This window comes from Prionailurus bengalensis, chromosome C1 (genome assembly GCF_016509475.1).
Source record: "Prionailurus bengalensis isolate Pbe53 chromosome C1, Fcat_Pben_1.1_paternal_pri, whole genome shotgun sequence".
In the NCBI taxonomy this organism is placed as follows: Eukaryota; Metazoa; Chordata; class Mammalia; order Carnivora; family Felidae; genus Prionailurus; species Prionailurus bengalensis.
The window spans coordinates 59,758,554-59,780,974 of NC_057345.1; the positions used below are offsets into that span (position 1 = coordinate 59,758,554).

At 34.9% G+C, this 22,421-nt stretch overlaps 1 protein-coding gene across 1 annotated transcript in view; it reads right to left on the bottom strand.

The window, feature by feature from the left end:
• The window catches only part of NEGR1 (neuronal growth regulator 1), an 841,588-nt gene that overhangs the window by 474,654 nt on the left and 344,513 nt on the right, over positions 1-22,421 (bottom strand). Inside the window, exon 2 of the mRNA XM_043575275.1 lies at positions 9,684-9,916. Coding sequence (XP_043431210.1) covers positions 9,684-9,916 — 233 coding nt within the window. The remainder of the gene's footprint in view (positions 1-9,683; positions 9,917-22,421) is intronic.

The window sequence follows — 22,421 nt, forward strand, 5'->3', positions numbered from 1 at the left end:
TTACTCAAATCAAAACCTAAAATAATGAGTGAAGTACCTGAGAGAAAATTCTAATTGTTTTATTCTTTTTAAATGTTTTAAAAATGTTAACTCCTTAATTTGTGTGGCATTAGGAATCCTTGGCTATAATATTTATAGCTAACTTTGTCCCATATAAAGTATTTTTTCTCAAAATAACATTGCTATATCTATCTATCTATGTATCTATGTATCTATCTATCTATATCTAGATAGATATAGATAGATATGTGTGTATATATGCATTCATAAAATTCTGGTATCCCATTTATTATTTTTTCACTACAAAATGCAATCACTATTCTGCACTTGTAAAAACATGGGGATTAGCAGAGGATAAAGATGCTATGACCTGGAATGGAAATAAGCAACCTAAGTCATGAATGCCTAACTAATCCTTTTAATTTAAAATTTTTCCTGTTATGTCAGCATTCCTGATGTTATGCCCTAAAGATAGCATCAGTACATTAAGTCACAGCTTAAGCAAAGTGACTGGCTTGAAGCCAGGGAGAAGGAAGTATGTACAGATGTACAACCAATAAATCTCTATTTGGTCCCTAACATTTGTCAGGCAATACTGGTGATACTTTCCTGGATGGCTGGGAGTCAAAAAAGGATTAAGACTCAGTCCTCACCCACGAGGAGTTCACTGAGGTTCTTACCGGGAGTCCACACATAGACCAAGGGGGTTCATTAGCATCTTGCTCATGTAAAGTAGTTTGTAAAATGTTCATGGCATGTACAATTTTCTAGAGACCAAGTGTACAGGTTTCATCTGATTTTCAAATGGGTTCATGACTGCAAAATGTTTAAGAACCACTGGTCTGGATGTAAAACTACTAGCATGGGTAAGAAAGCTGTGACAGCTTTCAGGTCCCACCTTTCCTAAGTCCCTCCTGCTCCCACTGGATCACTAACCAAAAGATGCTAAAGGGATGGGAAGTGAAGTGGTGTGGGGCAGAGGGATACAAGGACACAGAGTCACTGTATGATTCAACTTTGCCACCAGCCTTAATTGCTCCCATTTTCTTCTTGGCACTACACATAATTAATTCTTACTGTTCTGCTACAAATCATAAGATAAACAATATCATTAGCAGATTCAAATTTTCTCCTCTGCTAAATTTTACACATATAAAGGTTATAAAGGAGTATGTCATTTAGAATTTAATGAAAACAGCAAAATCCTAATTGTCTTGGTAGTAATTTCTTAACTACCCACATAATTTAGGGAAGTAAACAGTAAAATTATTTCATAGATCAAATCGTTTTGCAATGACTTCCAAGAAGACAAATTGTTTCACCAGAGTCTTAGGTATTTTCAGGGTTCCTGAAGATAAGTGGACCAGCGAAATCTTGGTAATCTTTTATTTATAGAGAGATTTTAATACTGATAGTGTACATTGCATTGGGATTTGACATGTGTTACTTACATAGTTATTTTATTTCTTTTTTAGGAAAAAATAAAGATACTCCAAGATAAGCAACAGATACAACTATTATGAAATGTAACAGACAACACACAACTCAGAATTAGAACCACACAATAAAAATTTCATCAGCCTGGGCTTTGAGATACTTACCAAACTGTGTGTTTCAAGAACTAGAGTAAATATCCATTAATTGTTGAAGGGACTTTTAAAGGACATCAGATCTTGCTTAAAGGATTAATTACTTTAAAATATTGTCTGTTTTTTTTTTAATGTTTATTTATTTTTGAAAGAGAGAGCGGGACCATCGGGAGAGGCAGAGAGAGGGGTGGGGCAGAGGATCTGAAGCAGGCTCTGCGCTGACAGCAGACAGCCTGATGCGGGGCTCAAACTTGCGAACCACGAGATCATGACCTGAGCCGAAGTTGGATGCTTAACTGGCGCCCTGTTTGTTTTGTTTTATTTTTGTTTGTTTGTTGGTTTGTTTGTAACAGAGAGGGAGGCAAACCATAAGAGACTCTTAGACTCTTAACTATAGAGAACAAACTGAGGGCTGCTGGAGGGGACGTGGCAGGGGGGCAGATAGGCTAAATGGGTGATGGGCATTAAGGAGGGCACTTGTTCGGATGAGCACTGGGTGTTTGTTATATGCAAGTGATGGATCACTAAATTCTACTCCTGAAGGCAGTACTACACTTTATGTTAACTAACTTGAGTTTAAACAAAATCTTGGAAAGAAAAAAAAAAACATATGGTCAAATTGCATTTTGAAATGTGCATTACCAAAAAAATTAATAAAAAAAAAAGTACTGCTTTACTCAGTCTCAAAATGACTGATAAATATTGTTCTGCCTCTTGTACATTCAATTCTTCGATATCCTTTTATTTAACACTTGCCAATACAATTCAAAACGTAGAAAGAAAGACAAACTGTGGCAGAATTACTTTTCAACAACACAGACCCCAAACTGTACAATCTTTGGACTTCATTGCCCCTAGCCTGCCACACCTCAAAAAAATATCCGACTCGTGAGTAAACCAGAAGTACTAAAGAAGTACTTTCCTTGCTGTCACAATTCCCTTGTCAGAAAAGATGCTTATTTAAATTCCAATATTGGTCCCCTTGCACCAGCTATGAAGCTCAGTGGTTTCCATGAAAGTTCCTTCTGTAGAAGAAGGGATGACTCAGCTGGAAGCAAACAGTGTGCAACAGCTACCAATATTATTTTTCTGTCATTCTTACCTCTCTCTCATTCACAAATGATAGCATCTTGAAACTTTATTAGAAAATGCCATCAACTTAATCATTCCCTCTGTAAGCAGTACACTATGGATTTCTGCACCATTTTGATCTAATACTGTTCTAATACAAGATCTTTTATTGACGATTCACAAAACGTCATGTACTAATTTTTGGCTAGGAAAATATGATCACTAAACTTGAGAAAACCCGTTTCAAAAAAACTATTATTCATTGAAATTTACCTTCTCTTTCTGCTACTTCTTATACCTCACATGCAGAAAAATGACGGCCAAAAGACTTTAAAAGAGAGGATAAGAGAAAAAAGATTTTCTAAAGATTATTAGAGAAAAAGAAAAAACAAAAGAATATTCAGGAAAGAAGATAAATGTCTATTCTGAAAGAAGTGCCCAAACTTGGGTGCCTGAGTGGCCCAGTCAGTTAAGTGTCAGGACTCCTGATCTCAGCTCAGGTCATGATCTTACAGTTCATGAGATACAGCCCCATGTGAAGGCTCTGCACTGACAGCATAGACCCTGCTTGGGATTCTCTCTCTCTCTCTCTCTCTCTCTCTCTCTCTCTCTGCTCTTCACCCACCTCTCAAATGAGGATTTCACTAAAAATGAGTTCAATTAACCTTATTTTTAATGGACGCTGGTAGTTAAATCAATAACCTAATAAATGCCAATACATTCACAGATAAAAGTAAGGTGATGGTTTCCTAGAAGTTCGCCTGATACACATGACCATGTAACCACAGTGATTCTAGCCAGACTGGAATTTCTGAAAAGAAAACTAAAAATATCCACCAGAAAAAAATGCATTAATTTTTAAAATTATTATGTAATATTCGCTGCCTAAAAAACCCTATTCCACATAAGTCCAGATGACTGGACGTGAATTTGTCTGTGAAGGTACACTTGAGGGAACGATTTTACAGAATTCTAGATCACAAATGACACTGGAAGGACTTATTTTTCCAAAGTTTCAGAAATGAAGCATAATTGTTATGTTTAGATTCCAGATCTAAAAATAAATCTCAAACTAAATAAATAAACATTAAGAAAAAAAATGAGTTCATGGATACAGAGATGATAATTGGTGGTTGCCAGCAAGAAGATGAGGGGATTGGCAAAATGGATGAAGGGGGTTAAAAACCACAAATGTCCAGCCATAAAACATATTCAGTCATATTCAGTACAGCATGATGACTGCAGTTAATAATATTGCATTGCATATTTGTAAGCTGCTGACAGAAGAGATCTTAAAAGTTCCCATCACCATAAATAAATGTGTAAGTATGTGTGGTGATGTATGTTAACTAAACTTATTGTGGTGATCATTTCACCATATTTACAAATTTTGACTCATTATATATTGCACACCTGAAAATAATATAATGTTTTATGTCAATTATATTTAACATTTTTTAATTTAAAATAAGACTGTATTTTATGGCTACTTTATCTTGTAAGTATACTATGAAGTTACATTCCTTTAGTTATAGCTAAAGGCTCTTCAGATGGGATAATGAAGCCTCATTATGTTAAGGACCATTTTTAGTGCAGGTGGTTTATTATTTGTTTATATGTTGAAATTTTTAAGGGTATATATTTTAGGTCTTTGTCATTTCTTTGTATTTGACAGCATGTCCAAAGTTGGGTTCCTATGTATAATTTGAATATCCCCAACAAATATAAAAAGAGCTTAAATAAAACAGAGTGGGGGCCAGTCTGAGGGCCTTCCTGAGCCATCACTGCATTCAAGAAATGACTATTTTGACATGTGTGGGCTCTGTAAGAATTTTCCTAGCGCTGATAATTTTTCTTTGGTTTCATTTTGTAGCTTATTGAAAAATTTTGAAATGTTTACTGTTGCAGAACATCGACCTGAATTTTCTAATGTATGTGGTATTTTGAACATGTTTTTACTATCATAGCTCTTTCTCCCTTTGGGTCTTTCAAGGAAGGCAGGTCTATGATCTGTAATACTGTGTTATCGCCCATCAGCTCAATGTGGAGCACAAGTGTGGTGTCTTTCTCTTCCACTATGTACCTTGTCAAGGCTTTAATATTCATAAAAGAATGTTAACATTAGATTAAGATGTGCTGGTCTTTAAAGAATACAGCTCTATACTTGTGGCCACATGGAATAATTGCTCTCCAGATACTCATTGGCAAGTCTAATTTTGAAATATCTGTACCTGAATTCCTATTCAAAGACCTTCTGAGAGAAATAATATTTGCGGAGGTTTGATTCAGAAAGGCTAGGTCCTAAAATTTACTTACAGATTAAGGTAATAATCAAAAAGCTATCTCCCTGTTATTGAACTGGCATCATACTGAATTTACTTTCAGATGTTTAATTTTTTTTCTATACTTCCCTGTACTTCAGGTTATATTGAGAGGTGTTATAAGGAATGATTCTCTGAATAAGCACTGTGAGTGTTGTACAGTTACTGTTGAGATGTTCCTTACAGCTCACAGTGGTTCACTGGGCTGATTCACAGTAGAAACGTTGTTCCGTTCTGAGTAACAGGATCAGGGCACTAAGAAATGTAAGTGTCAACTTTATGAGCATGGAATGAATAACTAATCCTGTTTCTCTCTGTGTACTGGCTGCTACAAATATCAGAACTAAATTTTTACCAAGCTCTAGAATTAGTTAGAAACCATGACATATATTTTATGTTCTAACCTCACCAATGACTGCATCCTACTCTGCTTACCTTATCTTTTGCCTCCATTTTCTCCTATTTACCTTGGTGTACTAACTACTTCTTTATAAGCCTCTTTAAATACTTTCCGATGTAAAACAGAATGTTTAATAATAAATGGTGTTTGAATGTGTTGTCTTTCCATTTTACAAAGGCTTTCTCCAAACAATGACTAAGCCAGAGGCAAGGGGCTAATACTGTCATAGTTTGGGATCTTTAGGAAGCACACACTGAAATGAAATGGAGTTTATAGTGCAGGGTATTTATTAGGAAATGCCTTTGTGATAAATCTCTGGAGAAGGAAGAAGAATGAGATGGGATTGAACAGAGCAAGAATTTCAGCTGTAGAGCTGTTCAACAGCTTCAGCTGTTCTGGAGCCAAAATGGCTCATCAGAGTTATCCTACTTTAGGCTGAAAGGGAAGGGCCTTTATACCCCCTGCATCAATCAGTCCTCAGATATTGGTTGCTTTAGGACAAGTCTGACTTTGGGTAAAGTGGCTTTCTATAGCTGAGGTGATCCCTGAACGGTCTGATCATTAAATGCTATAAAAGCAAACCCAGCAGCTAGAAAAGCAAACCCATCCCTGAAAAGGGAAGTGTGCCACCCCATCTATCACAAATACTCCAGGTAAGCCAGATAAGCTGAGGAAATCAGAATACCCTGGAAAGTTAAATACCCTCAAGAAGGTATTTTGGCCATAGAATTATGTGCTAGTCAAATAATCTATTCTACCTAGAGAAAATCTAGAGTATATTTCCCTGAAAGGCCACAGGTGGAGGGAGAAACATTTCACACATATGTAATGTGTGTGTGTGTGTGTGTGTGTGTGTGTGTGTGTGTGCATGCACGCGCTTAAAGGGGCTTAAAACAATATACATTTATTATCTCAGTTTCTGTCCAGGTATGTCTTAGCAGGATCCTCTGCCCACAGTCCTATAGGCTATAATCAATGTATGGTCAGGGCTTATTATTGTGTGCATATGTGTTTAATATACAGTAGGTATGAGTGTCTATTTTGTGCTATACACAACCTAGACTTTAGACTTGGACTCAAAGTAGAAGCCATCTCTATCATATACTCAAGTGTGCAGCATTTACATTTCATGATTCCTATCATTACAGGATTGTACTAGGGGACTCAAGCTTCATAGCAAGTCTTCCAGCCTTGTACACTTTTACACTCATGAAAAAGAAACATTATGCTTAGTAAATTCTTTATCACATGATTTGAAACACTGGACATTTAGGTAGCTTTATCAGTGGTATATTATATATAGGCAATCAAAATTTTATCTTCTTACTGAGTCTATTTCTATGCCCTTGAAGTAAAACTCCAATTTGCCACATTCTTCAAATTTCATGAGTATATACATTGTTCAGCTAAGTTGATGAAAGCAAAACATGGAGATAAACACAACAGACCTGCAGACTATATACTGAAAGGTACTGCTATGCACAACTCAGTTTTCACTGTGTTCAATGCAAGCATGGTACAAGTGGTACGGGATATTTTTCATACCTAAATAATATTTTCCCTTGCAAATCATCAGTGTTTTATTTGTTTGTTTTTTGTTCGTTTGGTTGGTTGGTAGACTGGTTCAGGTTTTTTTGTTTTCATTTTTTTGTTGTGTTGGTCATCTTTTTGTTTTTCACTGGTAGGGACCTTAAGATCTTCTGGTTTGAGTCCTCCTCTTTCAAATGTGAAAACTAGAGTTTAGAGAGGCTTGATAATCACCCATTTCATGAGAGAAAACTCAGGATTGGAATCCAGGTTTTCCAACTCCTACTCTAGTGCTTTTTCTCCCCCATTGTTCCATTCACTGGTATTAATAGCTCTAAGAAATCAATAGCACTGACAAATTTCCCATGCACAGTGTCTGTGTTGGCAAGATATCCTTTCTATTATCCCCTTTCTAAAATGATTTTTTTAATATCCCTGGAGCACGCAGTTGCAACAATTAAAGATGAGCTTTGTTTTTACTAGCCAATGTGTGTGTTTGACATCAGTGATTAATACAGTCTTCTCTCACTTGCTATGTTTCTTTATCTTGGTGAATAAAGACTTGACAAATTGTTAGGCAAAGAGCATATACTTCAAAACTATTGAGATATACCTGAGTAGCAGACAACCTAAGAAATATAAAGACTGAAGAGAGGGGCACATCAGCTTATTCTCATTCATCAAGAGAAAATGTAGCTTAAGTGGGGTTGACTTTTTGTGACATTTATTTAGTTCTTGAATTGACTGACAAGCCTATTAATGTATTCCCTGAACTTTATTAATGTAATTGGAAAACTGCCCACATGTCAATCAACTTCTAATAAGTAATTATGTTCATAAATACTGTAAAATTATTAGCTTTTAATTTGACCCAAACACATACTCTCAAAACTGTAACATGAATTTTATTTTTCTAGAAGAACAAAATATTCTAATAAAGCATTGAATATTGGCATTCCCACAATGCACTTCCTAAAATGGAATTTAAAAGTTCACCATCATCAAATGGCCAACAAAAAAGAATGCAATAGTAAGGCATGTAACAGTTTAAAAAAATCTGTATGATGTGAAACAGTCTATGTAGCATAAAGTTATGAAGCAATCCTATGAAAATTAAACATGTGCCTGGGCACAGCTCATATAGCCATAGTCTGGCTTAAAAATACAGTGCTACTATGGAACAAGAGAGAATGGAAAAAAAGAAAGAGGGATATGTTTAGTGTCTAGAAATACATCACTTAAACCTATTAAGAACCAAAATGACTACATCTCCAGTGACTCAAATATATTATTACCCAAGTATACTTTTTTCTCATGTAATAAAAATCTTTTGCAGTCCTTGAGGTAGAAATTCAAGTCAAAGGGCACAGAAATAAACAAGAGAACAAGATTGGGCTTAGATAACAGTAGAAATGTGTTTTTGACTTGTAATCCCATGCTGGTTTCTGAAGGTGGACCAACTCCTGCCCTCTAGCATCTCTGGATAATCTCTGAATAAAGATAGACTTTGGTGTAAACTTTATTCTATTCTCATATGATTTTAAATAAAGAACATCGCCACAGTGTGCAATGTTCTGTAATAAGAAAAACCATTGAGGAAATTTACAGACTTGTTTGCCTTATATTTGCCTCCTGAAAGTTAATTATTTAACTAATACGTTTAACCTTTATCACAAATATAAAATACTTACTAATAATTGAAGTTGTATTTGAATTCAGGTTTACCTCTTTATATGAGGAAATAAAGTTCCAGATGTAAGTTAATAAAGTTCCAGATATAAGCCATGTACCTAAATTAATAGTTATAGTTGAATATTTGAAGGATAAACGGAGAGATAACACAACTAACTTGCTCACTCAGCTTTCCTATTAGGAATAAAACATGCACTCACTGGCACCACATTACCATATAATTTGTTATTAAATTTACTTAGAAATGCTGCGATGTCATTTTGAGATCCACAGCCTAATATTTCTATGCAACAAACACATGATTAATCTGTAAAGCACAAGGAAATAATGTAAAAGGGCAAGAATATACATTTTCTATTCTACTAGCATTATAATTGCATTTTTCTTGAAAAGTATTTATATTGGGGATAAATATGCTCTTACATTTTAGTATGCAGGAAAAATAAAATAGCTTGATGATTCAGTTTGTATTTGGAGACTGCAAGTTAGCTAGAATGATTTATGATCTTCTGAGAGTAAATCAAAGTATAAAGCATTGTGTACCATGTTTTTTCAATAACTCTATATTTAAATAAAGTAATTCTAGAAGTCTGTTTCTTTCCATTGTGACTTGAATTAATGTAGGCAGAATTTGGACTGAGACAGAGTGTTAGCAGTCTGGAGGATTACTTTTAAAGAGTTACTATATATGTATATATGTGTATATATATATATATATATAATTTTTTTAAGTTCTAATATTTTAATGTATCCATCATGAGTTATCAAAGATTAAGTTTAATGTATCAATCATGGGTTCTCAAAGATTTATTGACGAGGTGACTCAAAGGAAGATACTGAGTGAATCATACACAAAAAAATCACAATGTGGTGTTAATGGATAATTTTTGATCTTGGCAAGTCGGGATTTGTACATCTATAATAGCCATTACACTTAATGGAGTCTAGGAAGATAAATCCCTGAAGATAATGACAACATATCTTTCAACAATGTCAGTTACTTCTGAGTCATTCTGATATGTAAATGTTGAACCCTGTTTTAAGTACAGTCCTTCACAATATAGCAGTTACAGAAATGCGTACCTTGTACAGTTAGATGCACCTGCATTGTCCTTGGTGTATGTTGAGTCTGAACAGAACACGTGTACGGGCCATCGTCTGTCACATCTACATTCTGTATCTGGAGGCTGTAGTCTCTTTTATTCAATGTCGAAATTGAAACTCGAGGATCCACTGACCACTTATCACCTCCCGCAAAAATAATACTTGACCGGTTCAGCCAGGCACCCTTTGAAGCTCCATCTTCCAAATAACACCTACAAATTACCAGAGACAGAACACTATTAATCAAAATGAAAATGAAAGACAACATTATCTTTGCTCCGAGTGCATGTCCGTATGCTGAATTATAGTGCTGCATAAAATGCAAATATCAGACAGTAATGCAGAAGATACGAACATATGAACACACTGGTACATCTTCCATTCCCAATGTAAACGTGAAACAATACCTGCATACGGTTTTCTTTTGTTTTAAATGTGTGTGTGTGTGTGTGTGTGTGTGTGTGTGTGATGACATGCACATGTTTTAACTTGAAGCCAGTCAAAATCCTTTTTCATTCTCTCTGGATGATGAGTAAACTTAAATTAAGTTAAAATAGTTCAAGTAATAATTCTCAACATTGAAACATTTTTTTCTTTGAAATTATAAGAAGTAGAAAAAAAGGTCCATGAGTTGGCCTGTTTTAACCAAATCCAATTCGAATATAATGCACTAGATACTAGAGAGAAAGCATAGAATAGTACCATATCATGTCAATTTTTTAAATTATGCATTTGCAGAGTGGTAAGCTTGTATTCTGAAACTATAAACTGCATTTTACTGATAATATTGCTCTTATAATTAAATGAGACAAGGCTTATATGGTATGTTTAGTAGCAAATTCTTGCTGTCTTTTCAATAAACTGACCATACATAGTCTTTCTAGGAAGCATTAATTTGTCCAAGAAACATTTACAAAGCATCTACCATTTAGGGATTTATACATGATATTACCCTTGCTCTCTAAAACTTTTAGTCTGGTAAGGAAGCTAATCAAGCAAATCAATCAATACTATATACAGAAAGAATATTTTATTAAATCAGGCACAAGTTACAAAAGAGTTACTTGACTCAGAAGGGGTATTGGGGGTATAGAGAAATGCTTTATGGAACAGGAAATGCCTGGAATAAAGGGTAAGGAACAGGAGACATGACATTTAGACAGAGGTCATATGTGGGTAACACCAGAGGAAGGTGAGAGAAAGTTATACATTTCAAGGAAGTACAAATACGCATGGGATATAGGGTAGGAGGGGTGAGAGATGAAATTGGAAAGGTAGACTAGAGCCAGATGATGATAGCAAGCTTGATGACAATTAGTGGATTTTCAGGCCAATTTTGATGTCATTTATTCAAAGTTGTATTCTACAACAAGATTCAAAAATATAGCTTTGTATCTAATAGAAGTCAGACATCATGATTTACAACAGAAGGAAGCTGTGGTCATATATCAGTGAATTTGCTGAGGCCTGGAATTCTATGTTTCATCTTGAAAACGTTCTGATACAAATTAAACACTAGTTCTCTTAAATGAGTACAAAGCACAGCCACAGAATGAAAATACACATACATCGAAATAGTTTGACAGCATTTCTACAGAACACCTTGGGGGATTGAACACAGTGTTTGAGATTGCTACAAAATTGCAAGCTGAATGCAACAGGGTAGGCTGCTGCCAACTGTATAAAACTAATCAGTGGGTGAAAAAATAAGGAACAAGGTACACTGCAGAATCTAATTTGCAGGCAGTTTCACCATCTACAGAATCCAAACTAGTAAAGTCATAAAGGTCATTATTAATTGAAAAGCTTTTCCTTATGTAATTAATGAAGAAAATAAAACTCACCTTAATGACATAATTAAACAATTACGGTATATTGTCATTCTTAAAGCATTCTTTTTTTTTTTCAACGTTTATTTATTTTTGGGACAGAGAGAGACAGAGCCTGAACGGGGGAGGGGCAGAGAGAGAGGGAGACACAGAATCGTAAACAGGCTCCAGGCTCTGAGCCATCAGCCCAGAGCCTGACGCAGGGCTCGAACTCACGGACCGCGAGATCGTGACCTGGCTGAAGTCGGACGCTTAACCGACTGCGCCACCCAGGCGCCCCGGTATATTGTCATTCTTAATGATATGTAGAAAAAGGTAGAGGGGACATATTTCCCATTTCAAAAGATCACGTGTCTACATGTATTGGGTAGAACTGAATTACCACTACTAGGACTGTGATCATTACAATGCTTGTATTTAATATATGGGCTCATCAAGTGTTGATTGTGTAACCTCTGTATTCATGGCCTTCACACATTATCCTGTCTGGTGCTCATTACATACCCTGTGGGGTATGAATTGCTATGTCCAATTCATCACTAAAAAATAAATTCAATGTTTAGGTTAAATGACTTGCCCAAGCCACACTATTAGCAGGTGACAAAGTAGAATTCATAATCAAGTCTTATATTTCTATATTCAATGTCCTTTCCTCCTTAATGTAGATCAAAGACTTTTAAAATAGGTTTCAGAAATGGAAAGATGATCAGAATGTTGTAGAAATTACTGCAAGTAATTTCTTATTTACGAAATGTGACCAACTGCTTAACCTGTCCTATTCTAAAGGAAGTAGAAAATTAATTATTAATGGGCATTTTACCATGAAAGTCTGATTTAGAATACTCTGCCCGGCATTTTCCTTTCCCTTGAGGCAGGAACAGCTTTACTTTTATTTGGGGAGGTATCTGGAAGACCACAGAGATTAACTGGCCTTTAGATACTAAAGCTTTCATAGACCAAATCTGGGTTATAACTCCTGGTCTTAGCATAAGCACTACTCCTCTGCTCTGGCATATCAGGGATCATCAAAGAACAGAATTCAACGTCTACACTGTGAAAAATGAAAAAGGAGCTTTTTATGTCTCCTTGCCTGGGTAACTATATTTTATAATTGTTATTGGTCCCAACCCAAAGCTTTCCAAGACATACATTAGGAAAACCCTTGAATGACACACACACACACACACACACACACACACACACACACAAACCAAAACAAAGCAAAATTTGGTATTAATTCCTTGGATTTCTGTGGAAATATTCTCAAATTACACTATTTAGCTAAAATTTAAATTACTAAAAAAACCATAAGTGGAATTCTACAAATTGGGAAAGCAAGACCTAGGAATGACATTCTATTTCATAAAATCATAAGATATTTATATAAAATATGTATAGTTTTAAGGTGAACTAGGAGATAATTATATCAAATATATGAAATTGGTCAAACACACACGTTTCCTTAAGAATTAGGACTGTGTATTCTTCCTTTTTAACATATCTTTGTTCTTCACACCCACTCTAGTTTTGTTTTGTTTTGTTTTTTTGTTTTCCTTTACAATAGAAAGAGATGCTGCCTGACATGTGCACACTGTATTAGGAAGAATTCTGAAAGGAAGGAAGATATTTTGGGTGTGGCAGAGTGGGGAAGGTATGTAAGGAGGGGTTAAAGAAGGATGAGAAGTGATGATAATTTAGTTTTGCACTCCTTGGACACCAAAAAACATTTTCTGTGTTAAGAATTCTAATGTCTAAAAATATAAACATTTTGGAATCCTGACCTGTACAAAATTTGTAACTTAGGTAGGATGATAAAGTATACCCATGAATAGCCATCATGCAGAATAGTAAATGAAGATATAATAATTAAATTGTTGTAATTGGATTATTACAATTGCCCAAGCATCTCTGGTTTCTACCCTTGACTCCTCTAGCATGGTGTATTCTTTGTACAATAAACAAAATGAACTTTTTAGAGTTTAAATGAGATCATCCATACCCCTTCCTATTTCATTCATATGAAAATTATAATCCTGACAGTGGTCATGGATCTTATGGAGTCTTGTCCCTTGATGCCTTCCTGACCTTACCAGCTGCCACTCTTCTCCAGGTTACTCTGTTCTAGACTGTGGTCCTCTAGCTGGGTTTCCAACAAGCCATGCATGCTATTGCCTCTGGAAGTTTGCATTTGCTGTTCTGTCTAGAACTCTCTTCCCCCAGATATCTGCATAACTTATTCCCTATCTTCCTTAGGCCTTTACTCAAGTTCCTATTAAATAGAAAAATTAGGGGTGCCTGGGTGGATCAGTTGGTTAAGCATCTGACTCTTAATTTCACTCCAGGTCATGATCTCAGCAGTTTTTGGGACTGAGTCCCACTCGGTGCAGAGCCTGCCTAGGATTCTCTCTCTTCCCCTCTCTGCCCCTCTCCCTACTCTCAAAAATAAATTAATTTAAAACATAGCAAAAGTAACACCACTATTCCCAACACTCTCATGAAAAGCATTATCTACTCAATTGATGGTTTATTTTCTGTTTCTACCTGCTAGAAGTAACATCCAGGGCCTTTGTCTGGTCACTTCTGTATATTCCAGGGGCCTACATATAATTGAAAATAAATATAAATATTTGTTGAATGGGTGAATGAAGGCAAAAATTAAGATACTTTTAGAAGAAGAAATAATAATATGGAAAAGTGTATCAAAATTTCCCAAGTGCAACCTATTTGGGAAAGCAAAGTCATGCCCACATTAAGTTATGATACCATATAATTAAATGCAAATATATGTGGTACAAACAATAATTGCTATACGATCTATAGGATGACTAAGCAATCTGAGACAATGAGTGGAAACCAACCTCACTGAAGAGAGTTAAGTGGTAGGTCTGGGGCAGAAGAGAACTGGGCTTGGGGCGCCGGGGTGCCTCAGTTGGTTAAGCATCTGACTTCAGCTCGGGTCATGATCTCATGGTTCATGAGTTCCAGCCCCACATTGGGCTCTCTGCTGTTATCACAGAGCCTGTTTCAGATCCTCTGTTTCCTCCTCTCTCTGCCCCTGACCATCTCTTTTTCAAAACTAAGTGACCATTAAAAAAAAAAAAAGTGACCTAGGCTCATAACTACTTGAAATATGAAAGAACTACATTTGACCCTATACTTCAGGAACCACTTTAAATTACTGAATATTCTGCTTAGGATGTACTAGGCACTTAGGCACTTCGAATTATCCTATTTAATTTTCATATAACGCTATAAAAGCCAGATACTAATGTCTTCATTTTAACAATGAAGACACAAAGGTACTGAGAAATTGTGTCTGGAATGAAGCCAGTCCACCTGAACTCAACCATGGTGGTAGACTATGCTATATATTCCTAGAGTTAGATAGCGGCAAGGGTGAGGGCTTCTCCGACTATATGATGAAGAATTAATGTGTGAGGGAGAGGTTGGTGATCATTAATGTGGGTATGGGGCAACAATTCTTGGGTCACAAACTCAAATATTTTTTCCTCTCTGAACTCCCAACATGGACATTTTTAACAGCTAGTGATCTCAGTGATCTTAGGATCCCTTTGAAGTACAGACAATGAAATAATCTGGATAAAAAATGTTCAATAATGAATGCATCCTTTTCTTAACATATATCCTTTAATTGAGTATAGCATGGCTTTTCTTGAAAGCATTTTTTTTTCCACTTTAAAAATCTGCTAGACTACCTACTTCATTGGGAGATGAGTGAAACATCTCCAAAAATATACTCGTCACCATAAGCTGTGTTAATACCATGCCAAATATCATGACAAACACTTACATTTTCAGTCAATCATCTGGATGTTTTGTAATCATAGTTCCAAACATCTGGTTGCTGGAAGATGTATAGAAAATAACCTGAATATTTAATTTTGTCTCATGGTTGTTAAATATATAAACCTGGGCTTAAGAGTGTTACTGCTTTTCTAATAAGGACGGCATTGCTGTCCCTGAACTCTTTTAAGGAGCTCATTTATAAATGATATCACTATATACTACTGGGCAGGTCCTAATCTGGGGGGTATAGAGTCCCGTTTGGTGAGCTGCTAGTTGATCAAAATGATGTTGGAATGATTCAAATAGACACTGTATGTGACGTTACCTCCTGTGATGATTAAATCTGAAACGTGGATATATCAGAAAGTTTGGTGGAAATTAGCATATTTAGGTTATTTATTATTTTTAAAGTTCTAGTAAGAAAAAAAAGCCTCTGGCGGCTGAGGATTGATTTTTCTCTTTCATATCTCTAATTCCCTGTAACACATTCCAAAATCATAAGTCTTAGCACCATTACCAGGACCCCACACAGCAGGATGTATTCAGCTCTATGGAAAGAGACCAGCTTTTCTCAAGACATGTTGATTAATGAAAGCGCCTATTAAAGGTACTAACTAATAAAAGGAGAAAAGTGCTCCTTCTCTTGGATTCAAAACTAAACCATGTGAAAATGATATTCCTGTGAAGGAGCTGGCCAGCTTACCTTCACAGCTGTCTTTTCATTGTATCACAAAGTTCTAAATTTGACAGAAGAGCTTTCAAAAGCATAAAGAAAAAAATAAAAAATTCACAACCCCATACAATCACCATTCTAATTTCTCATACAAAGAGAGTTTTGATGTCCTGGCTTCCAGGCCTAAATGAAGTGAGAGAAGTAAGAGATTAAACAGAACAAATTGTATCCCCTCTCCCACTTGCCTTTGTTTTTAAGACACTCCCTTCCTAATGTCTTTCATGACAACACTCTGTAAAATATCATAGATATGAATGTGGATAGACATATATGTATATATATATGTACATAATATGTAAATTATATAAAATATTTGTTAGATATTATAGCATATAATATATGAATATATAACATATATAATATAGCATACTACATATGCTATAGGTTGATTTAATATTTCTAGTTCTTCTTCACTACTACTATGGTGGAAACCACTCTGGGGCAGAAACAAATATTATCTTTCTATTTTGGTATATGCAGGATATGTGAGACTTTCTCAAAGTAAATCCACAAAATTGGCAATTTGTCCAATTAGTTTTAGTTCTTTACTGAAGTACCCACACCTCCAGATGACGGGAATTATGCTTTGAGTATTTTTAAGAGATATGTAAGTGAAAATGCATTTCTGCAGGTAATGGTTCATAATGTTGCATGTTACCTATAATAGTATATTAATATTACTACCTGCCAGATACTGTTGTAAGACCACTGCATATATGCCTGCACAACAATCCTTTAAAATACATAGCTACTGTCAAGTACTATCATAATGCCCAATTTACAAAGGAGAAAGTAAGGGCTAGAGAGGGTAAGTAACTCACAGATGACCTGCTTACTGAAATTTGTAATGAATGGAAATAATTATGAAATAAGTGCATTAAATCTTCCACATTACCTCAGTAATATTTATATTAATGATTAATTACACATGTACATTTATTTTTAGAATGGAAATTATGTCGTTTGGGACATATTTTACTTATAGTAACAAAAAAGTAAAACAAAATACCAAATAACGTTGATTTCTTATTTTGCAAGAGTAATAAGTCTCTTTCCCATAAATTTTGTTCTAGCACTTCCTTGCAATAATAAAGCTATATTAAAAATATCTTAGATAAGAGGTTGAAAGATAGAGGTTGAAAGATAGAGATTATCAGCTACTATCTAGTTATAAGACCAAATTCCCAAACAACTTATATACTTTTAATATTGTAAAACAGAGGGGGGGGGGAACCTAAAAATAATAAAGCTTTTTATTTTTTTTTATTTTTTTTTTTAAATTTTTTTTTCAACGTTTATTTATTTTTGGGACAGAGAGAGACAGAGCATGAACGGGGGAGGGGCAGAGAGAGAGGGAGACACAGAATCGGAAACAGGCTCCAGGCTCTGAGCCGTCAGCCCAGAGCCTGACGCGGGGCTCAAACTCACGGACCGCGAGATCGTGACCTGGCTGAAGTCGGACGCTTAACCGACTGCGCCACCCAGGCGCCCCAATAATAAAGCTTTTTAAATGCTTCTTGCTTTTTTCATACAAAACTATACCTAATTCCTAAAAGATGGGAACTTTAGTATGATCAAGTGAGAGTGTAAACCCATACCTTTTAGTCTTATTTTAATGCACTATTTAAAGTATTTAAGACTATATTTAATAACACATTTTAATCTAACATTTTCAATGGCTAAAAATCATTAGAAGTTGGATTTGGATTAATCATTAAATTCTAAACATTAACATCAATTTTTTTAACTTATAATTAAACCATGCTTTTCTATAATGCTACTTTATCTTATTCTTTCCATTGACTTACTTAAATCAAGCTTCCATATAAGCATACATGTCTGTGTTTAGAAGGGTCACTGCTAAGAAATATTTACATTTTTAATTCTTTAAGACATTATCTGTAAATGACTCAACATATACATTAACATTTGTTACATAAAATAAGTATGGACAGAGTGAAAAGAGCCTGTACATTATGACTGAAGAAAATAGTAAAGTCGTTACTGAGGTCTAACTATCATCTTCTGCTTATAATAATAATAATAATAATAATAATAATAATAAATTCTATTTGCTGAATGATGACTATGGGTTAAGAAGTATAGGAAATGTTTTAATATATGATCTCACTTAACACTAACAAAAGCATTTTGAGAGGGAGGTAATTAAGAATGGTGCATGCATGAATGCAGGATTGATGAATTAAACAGGGAATGTAACGAGAAGAGGTGCTACATATTTGAAAAGTTAGTTTAGGACTAGGTTTGCTCAAAAGGCTTTACTCATGAATCAAATTGGAAATTGCTTTGTCTTTTCTACTTTTTTAGTTTTTGAATTCAACTAAACCAGCTTGCTTTCTCCCACATGGACTTGAATGTGAGATATATGGATCTGGAAGGACTTCAAATTTTCTGTTAACTGGCAGGTGCTCTGAACCGCTGTGTGGAGAATTTGTCTGCAGTACTGTCTCCCCAGCAGCTGCTTCCTGGAGAAGTTGGACTTTCACCTCAGGAGCTATAAAGGGAATGAACACTACATTCAGAATGCATGCAGGGGAGGTTTAAAATAGCAGTATCAGAGAGGGAAAATGCAATCAGGCTCAGGAAAGTGACTGAGAGAAAGCTCTAGGGTCTAGGCAAACCTCTCTATTACATCCTTTTTGGGATGGAGCCAAGTATAGACACCTCATTCTAAAAACAAGGGGAAAAATAAAATGGAATTATGCACTAAAAGCATATCAGCAACTCCACCTCCTTCCATCAACCATCTTTCTGTTTAAGTCATTTAGAAAGTATTCTATTTGCACATAAATACAGATGATGAAATAAGAAATATACCACCAAATGGATAAACAGAAAAGTTCTATACTCCTCTCTTTTGTTAAAGTAATTAGTAGATACTTTTTATAGCATTAATGAATATTCAAATTTAGAAAACAATAAGAATTATAAAAGTTATTCTTTCTCTTCCTCTCTGCTTATGTTGATCTTTAAACATTCTGCTGGTCACTGTTGGATTGTTCTTCTTGAATTTTTTTCTAGTAAAAATATTCTGAGCACAAATTTTATTTTATGAATAAAGAATGGCTACATAGCACAATTAATTAAAGCCAGACTTGCAATCATTAACTAAAGTAGCCATTAATCCATATTTATCTGTCTTCTCTTGAGCAAATTGACTAAACCATATTTCAGTATGAGCTACGCCTTAAAATATAAATTAGGAAATGTGCCCCTGAGGAAAAAAAAATGTACTTTTTTTTTTCCATCTGCTTCCTGCAAACACATTTAAACTAATTATATTTCCTCAAAAGATGTTAAAAGTTAAAAAGTAACCTCAAGTTTCAGTCTTTGCTAGATCACAGACAAATTATTTGTCCTTGAGAGGCAGCACAGTGATTAATTATACTTTATGTTGGAGTTCAAATGCCAGCTTTCTTGGGTACTAGCTGTGGAATCTGGAGAAAATTAATTTACCTCAATTTTCTCACCTGTAAAAGGGGGTTAGTAAAATTATTGATCTGACAAGATTGTTATGAGGATCATATTAGTTTGTTTAAGGTGTTCAAGATGGAGACCATTATGTGGTAAGCGTGTAAATCAGGGTAACTATTATTAACCTACCTTCCTATGGTTAACTTGGTTTAAAAATAAAACAAACTACCATCACCATCACCACCAACAAAAACCCTGTGATACCAAACCTAAGTGGAAGAAAGAAAAAAGAAGCATTTGTAGAACCTGGCTTGATACATCAAAACATTATTTATCTACATAGTCATAGCAAAGGGTTGGATCACAAGAAATAATTTTACAGATAATGAGACATATCTTAAAGTACTTCTATTTTCCCACCCTTGAGCTTCCAGAAAGGCTTTTTTATTTACCTTCAACTTCCCATCTTATAAGCAGAATATGTAGAAAAAAAGAACTTTGGTATTACATTTTTTATTTTATTTATTTATTTATTTTTAACGTTGATTGATTTTTGAGACAGAGAGAGACAGAGCATGAACAGGGGTGGGCCAGAGAGAGAGAGGGAGACACAGAATATTAAACAGGCTCCAGGCTCTGAGCTGTCAGCACAGAGCCTGATGCGGGGCGCGAACCCACGAACTGTGAAATCATGACCTGAGCTGAATGAAGTCAGACGCTTAACCGACTGAGCCACCCAGGTGCCCTGGTATTATATTTTTTTAAAAAACGTTATATTGAGACTGAACACTTAATGTTTAGAAACCAACTCCCTGGTTTACCAGTTATTGTTTGGGGCAAGCAATTCAACCTCTTTTAAAGCTCTACTTACTTGTTTGCAAAATGAAAATAGTAGCACCTGTAATAAGTAACTCCATATTTTGGTAAGATCAAATCAGACTGTGCCCGGGAGATAGATTTATAAAATTATAAAGCAAATATATAACTGCAAATATTTTATAATTATATACAGTTTTATGAGTTAACTTTCCTCATAACTCTAGAACATGATTATATGAATCTCTATTTGGAGATTACATGAGCACAATGATGTTCCCAAACTCAGTAAGAGGAAAAAAAGTTACCAACTGTTTTCTTTGCTTTTACAGTCCCTAAAATTATTTTCTATCCTATGTAAACTCCTTTACTGTTTAAATTGCTCCCTAATTTTTTATTATAATCTGATGTGTTTGCAAAAATTATAATTTCTGGTTACTATAAATATGGTTATTTTATAATAAACCTGTTACTTCTCACTTTTAATGTGTCCATGGAAATCTAAATAACACAGTGATTTGATATTCACTATCATCCACTTAAGAAAATAGGACAAGTTCTATTTTTTAATGCTATATTGTTTCTTTTTATCCTCAAACTCATATTTCCATTCTACTCTGTCATGTAATATAATCTTAAGTAAATTTTTTGCAAAATTTTAAAAATATTTTATTGGTGCCTTATCTTCTCTGCAATAAAACTAAGCATATAAAGGATCTAAGAGAGCTCTGTAACTGAAAGAATCTAAGTGAAAAATATTCTGGATGAATTTATTTTCACAATTATTAATAATGCATAACTAATCAAATTATAAAGAAATAGATCACATTTTGATACTTATTTATTAAGCTTTTGTTTTTACTTTACATAGTTAATAATGGATGTGTTAATGAAGTGGTTTTATTTAGATATATGAGCAAAACTTTCTTGCTCAAATGAGCATACTATTTGCTTACATGAATCAAGGTCCAGAATCAATTCTGACAAACCTTGTGTTCCTAAATAACACTATAAGAATGGAAAGAGTCCTGATACAGTGATACTCAAATCCTTAACTTCATCGGAGTGATGTAATTCTGGTAATCCATTACCAAAAATAATTCCTAATGCTCTATCAGTGTATAATCCCATTATATCTTTCTGAATATATGTGTGTATATATATATATATATATATATATATATATATATATATACACACACACACTTTAGTATATGTGCTGCCAAAGTGAGCTGTAGCTATGTTGAAAGTAAAGTAGAAATTGCCTAAATTACAAAAGGATTTACTGGACTCCAGAATTATTCATTGTCTCAACATCAACAACAATAAGCTTGCCTTTGTGACCTGAAAGTTTTACACTTTGGGTGATGCCCCTTGATTTTTCCGCACATTCATGAGATTTTGTAAAAGACAATGGTGTAAGTTGTAAAAGACAATGGTGAAAGCAGGAAGTAGGACCTGGAACCAACCATCCACAGATCTACTCTCAGGCAGGTCATTTTTAGGAAAGAACATACATAAAAATTATAATTTTTACATTATAAGAATTTAAGATAATTTTTTATTTTTTTAATGTTTATTTATTTATCTTTGAGAGAGAGAAAGAGAGAGGGGGGGTGGAAGCAGTAGAGAGGGAGATATAGAATCTGAAGCAGGCTCCAGGTTTTGAGCTGTTAGCACAGAGCCCAGTGCAGAACTCGAACCCACGAACCGTGAGATCATGACCTGTGCTGAAGTTGGACGCTTAACCGACTGAGCCACCCAGGCACCCCTTAAGATAAAAAAATTTAATTGTTTATTTATTTATTTTGAGATAGAATGTGCGCGCGTGTGCACACACAAGTGGGAGGAAGGGCAGAGAGAGAGGGAGAGACAGAACCTCAAACAGGCTCTGAGTTATCAGCATGGAGCCTGACCCAGGGCTCAAACTCATGAACCATCAGATCATGACCAGAGCCAAAATCAAGTCACATGCTTAACTGACTGAGCCACCCAGGTGTCCCACCCCAAAGACATTCTTTATAAAGAACATTTACTTTTTAAGGATAGTTGCTTAAAAAAGTCTTTTCCTTTTGTGTTAATTCTAGTTTAGAGTTG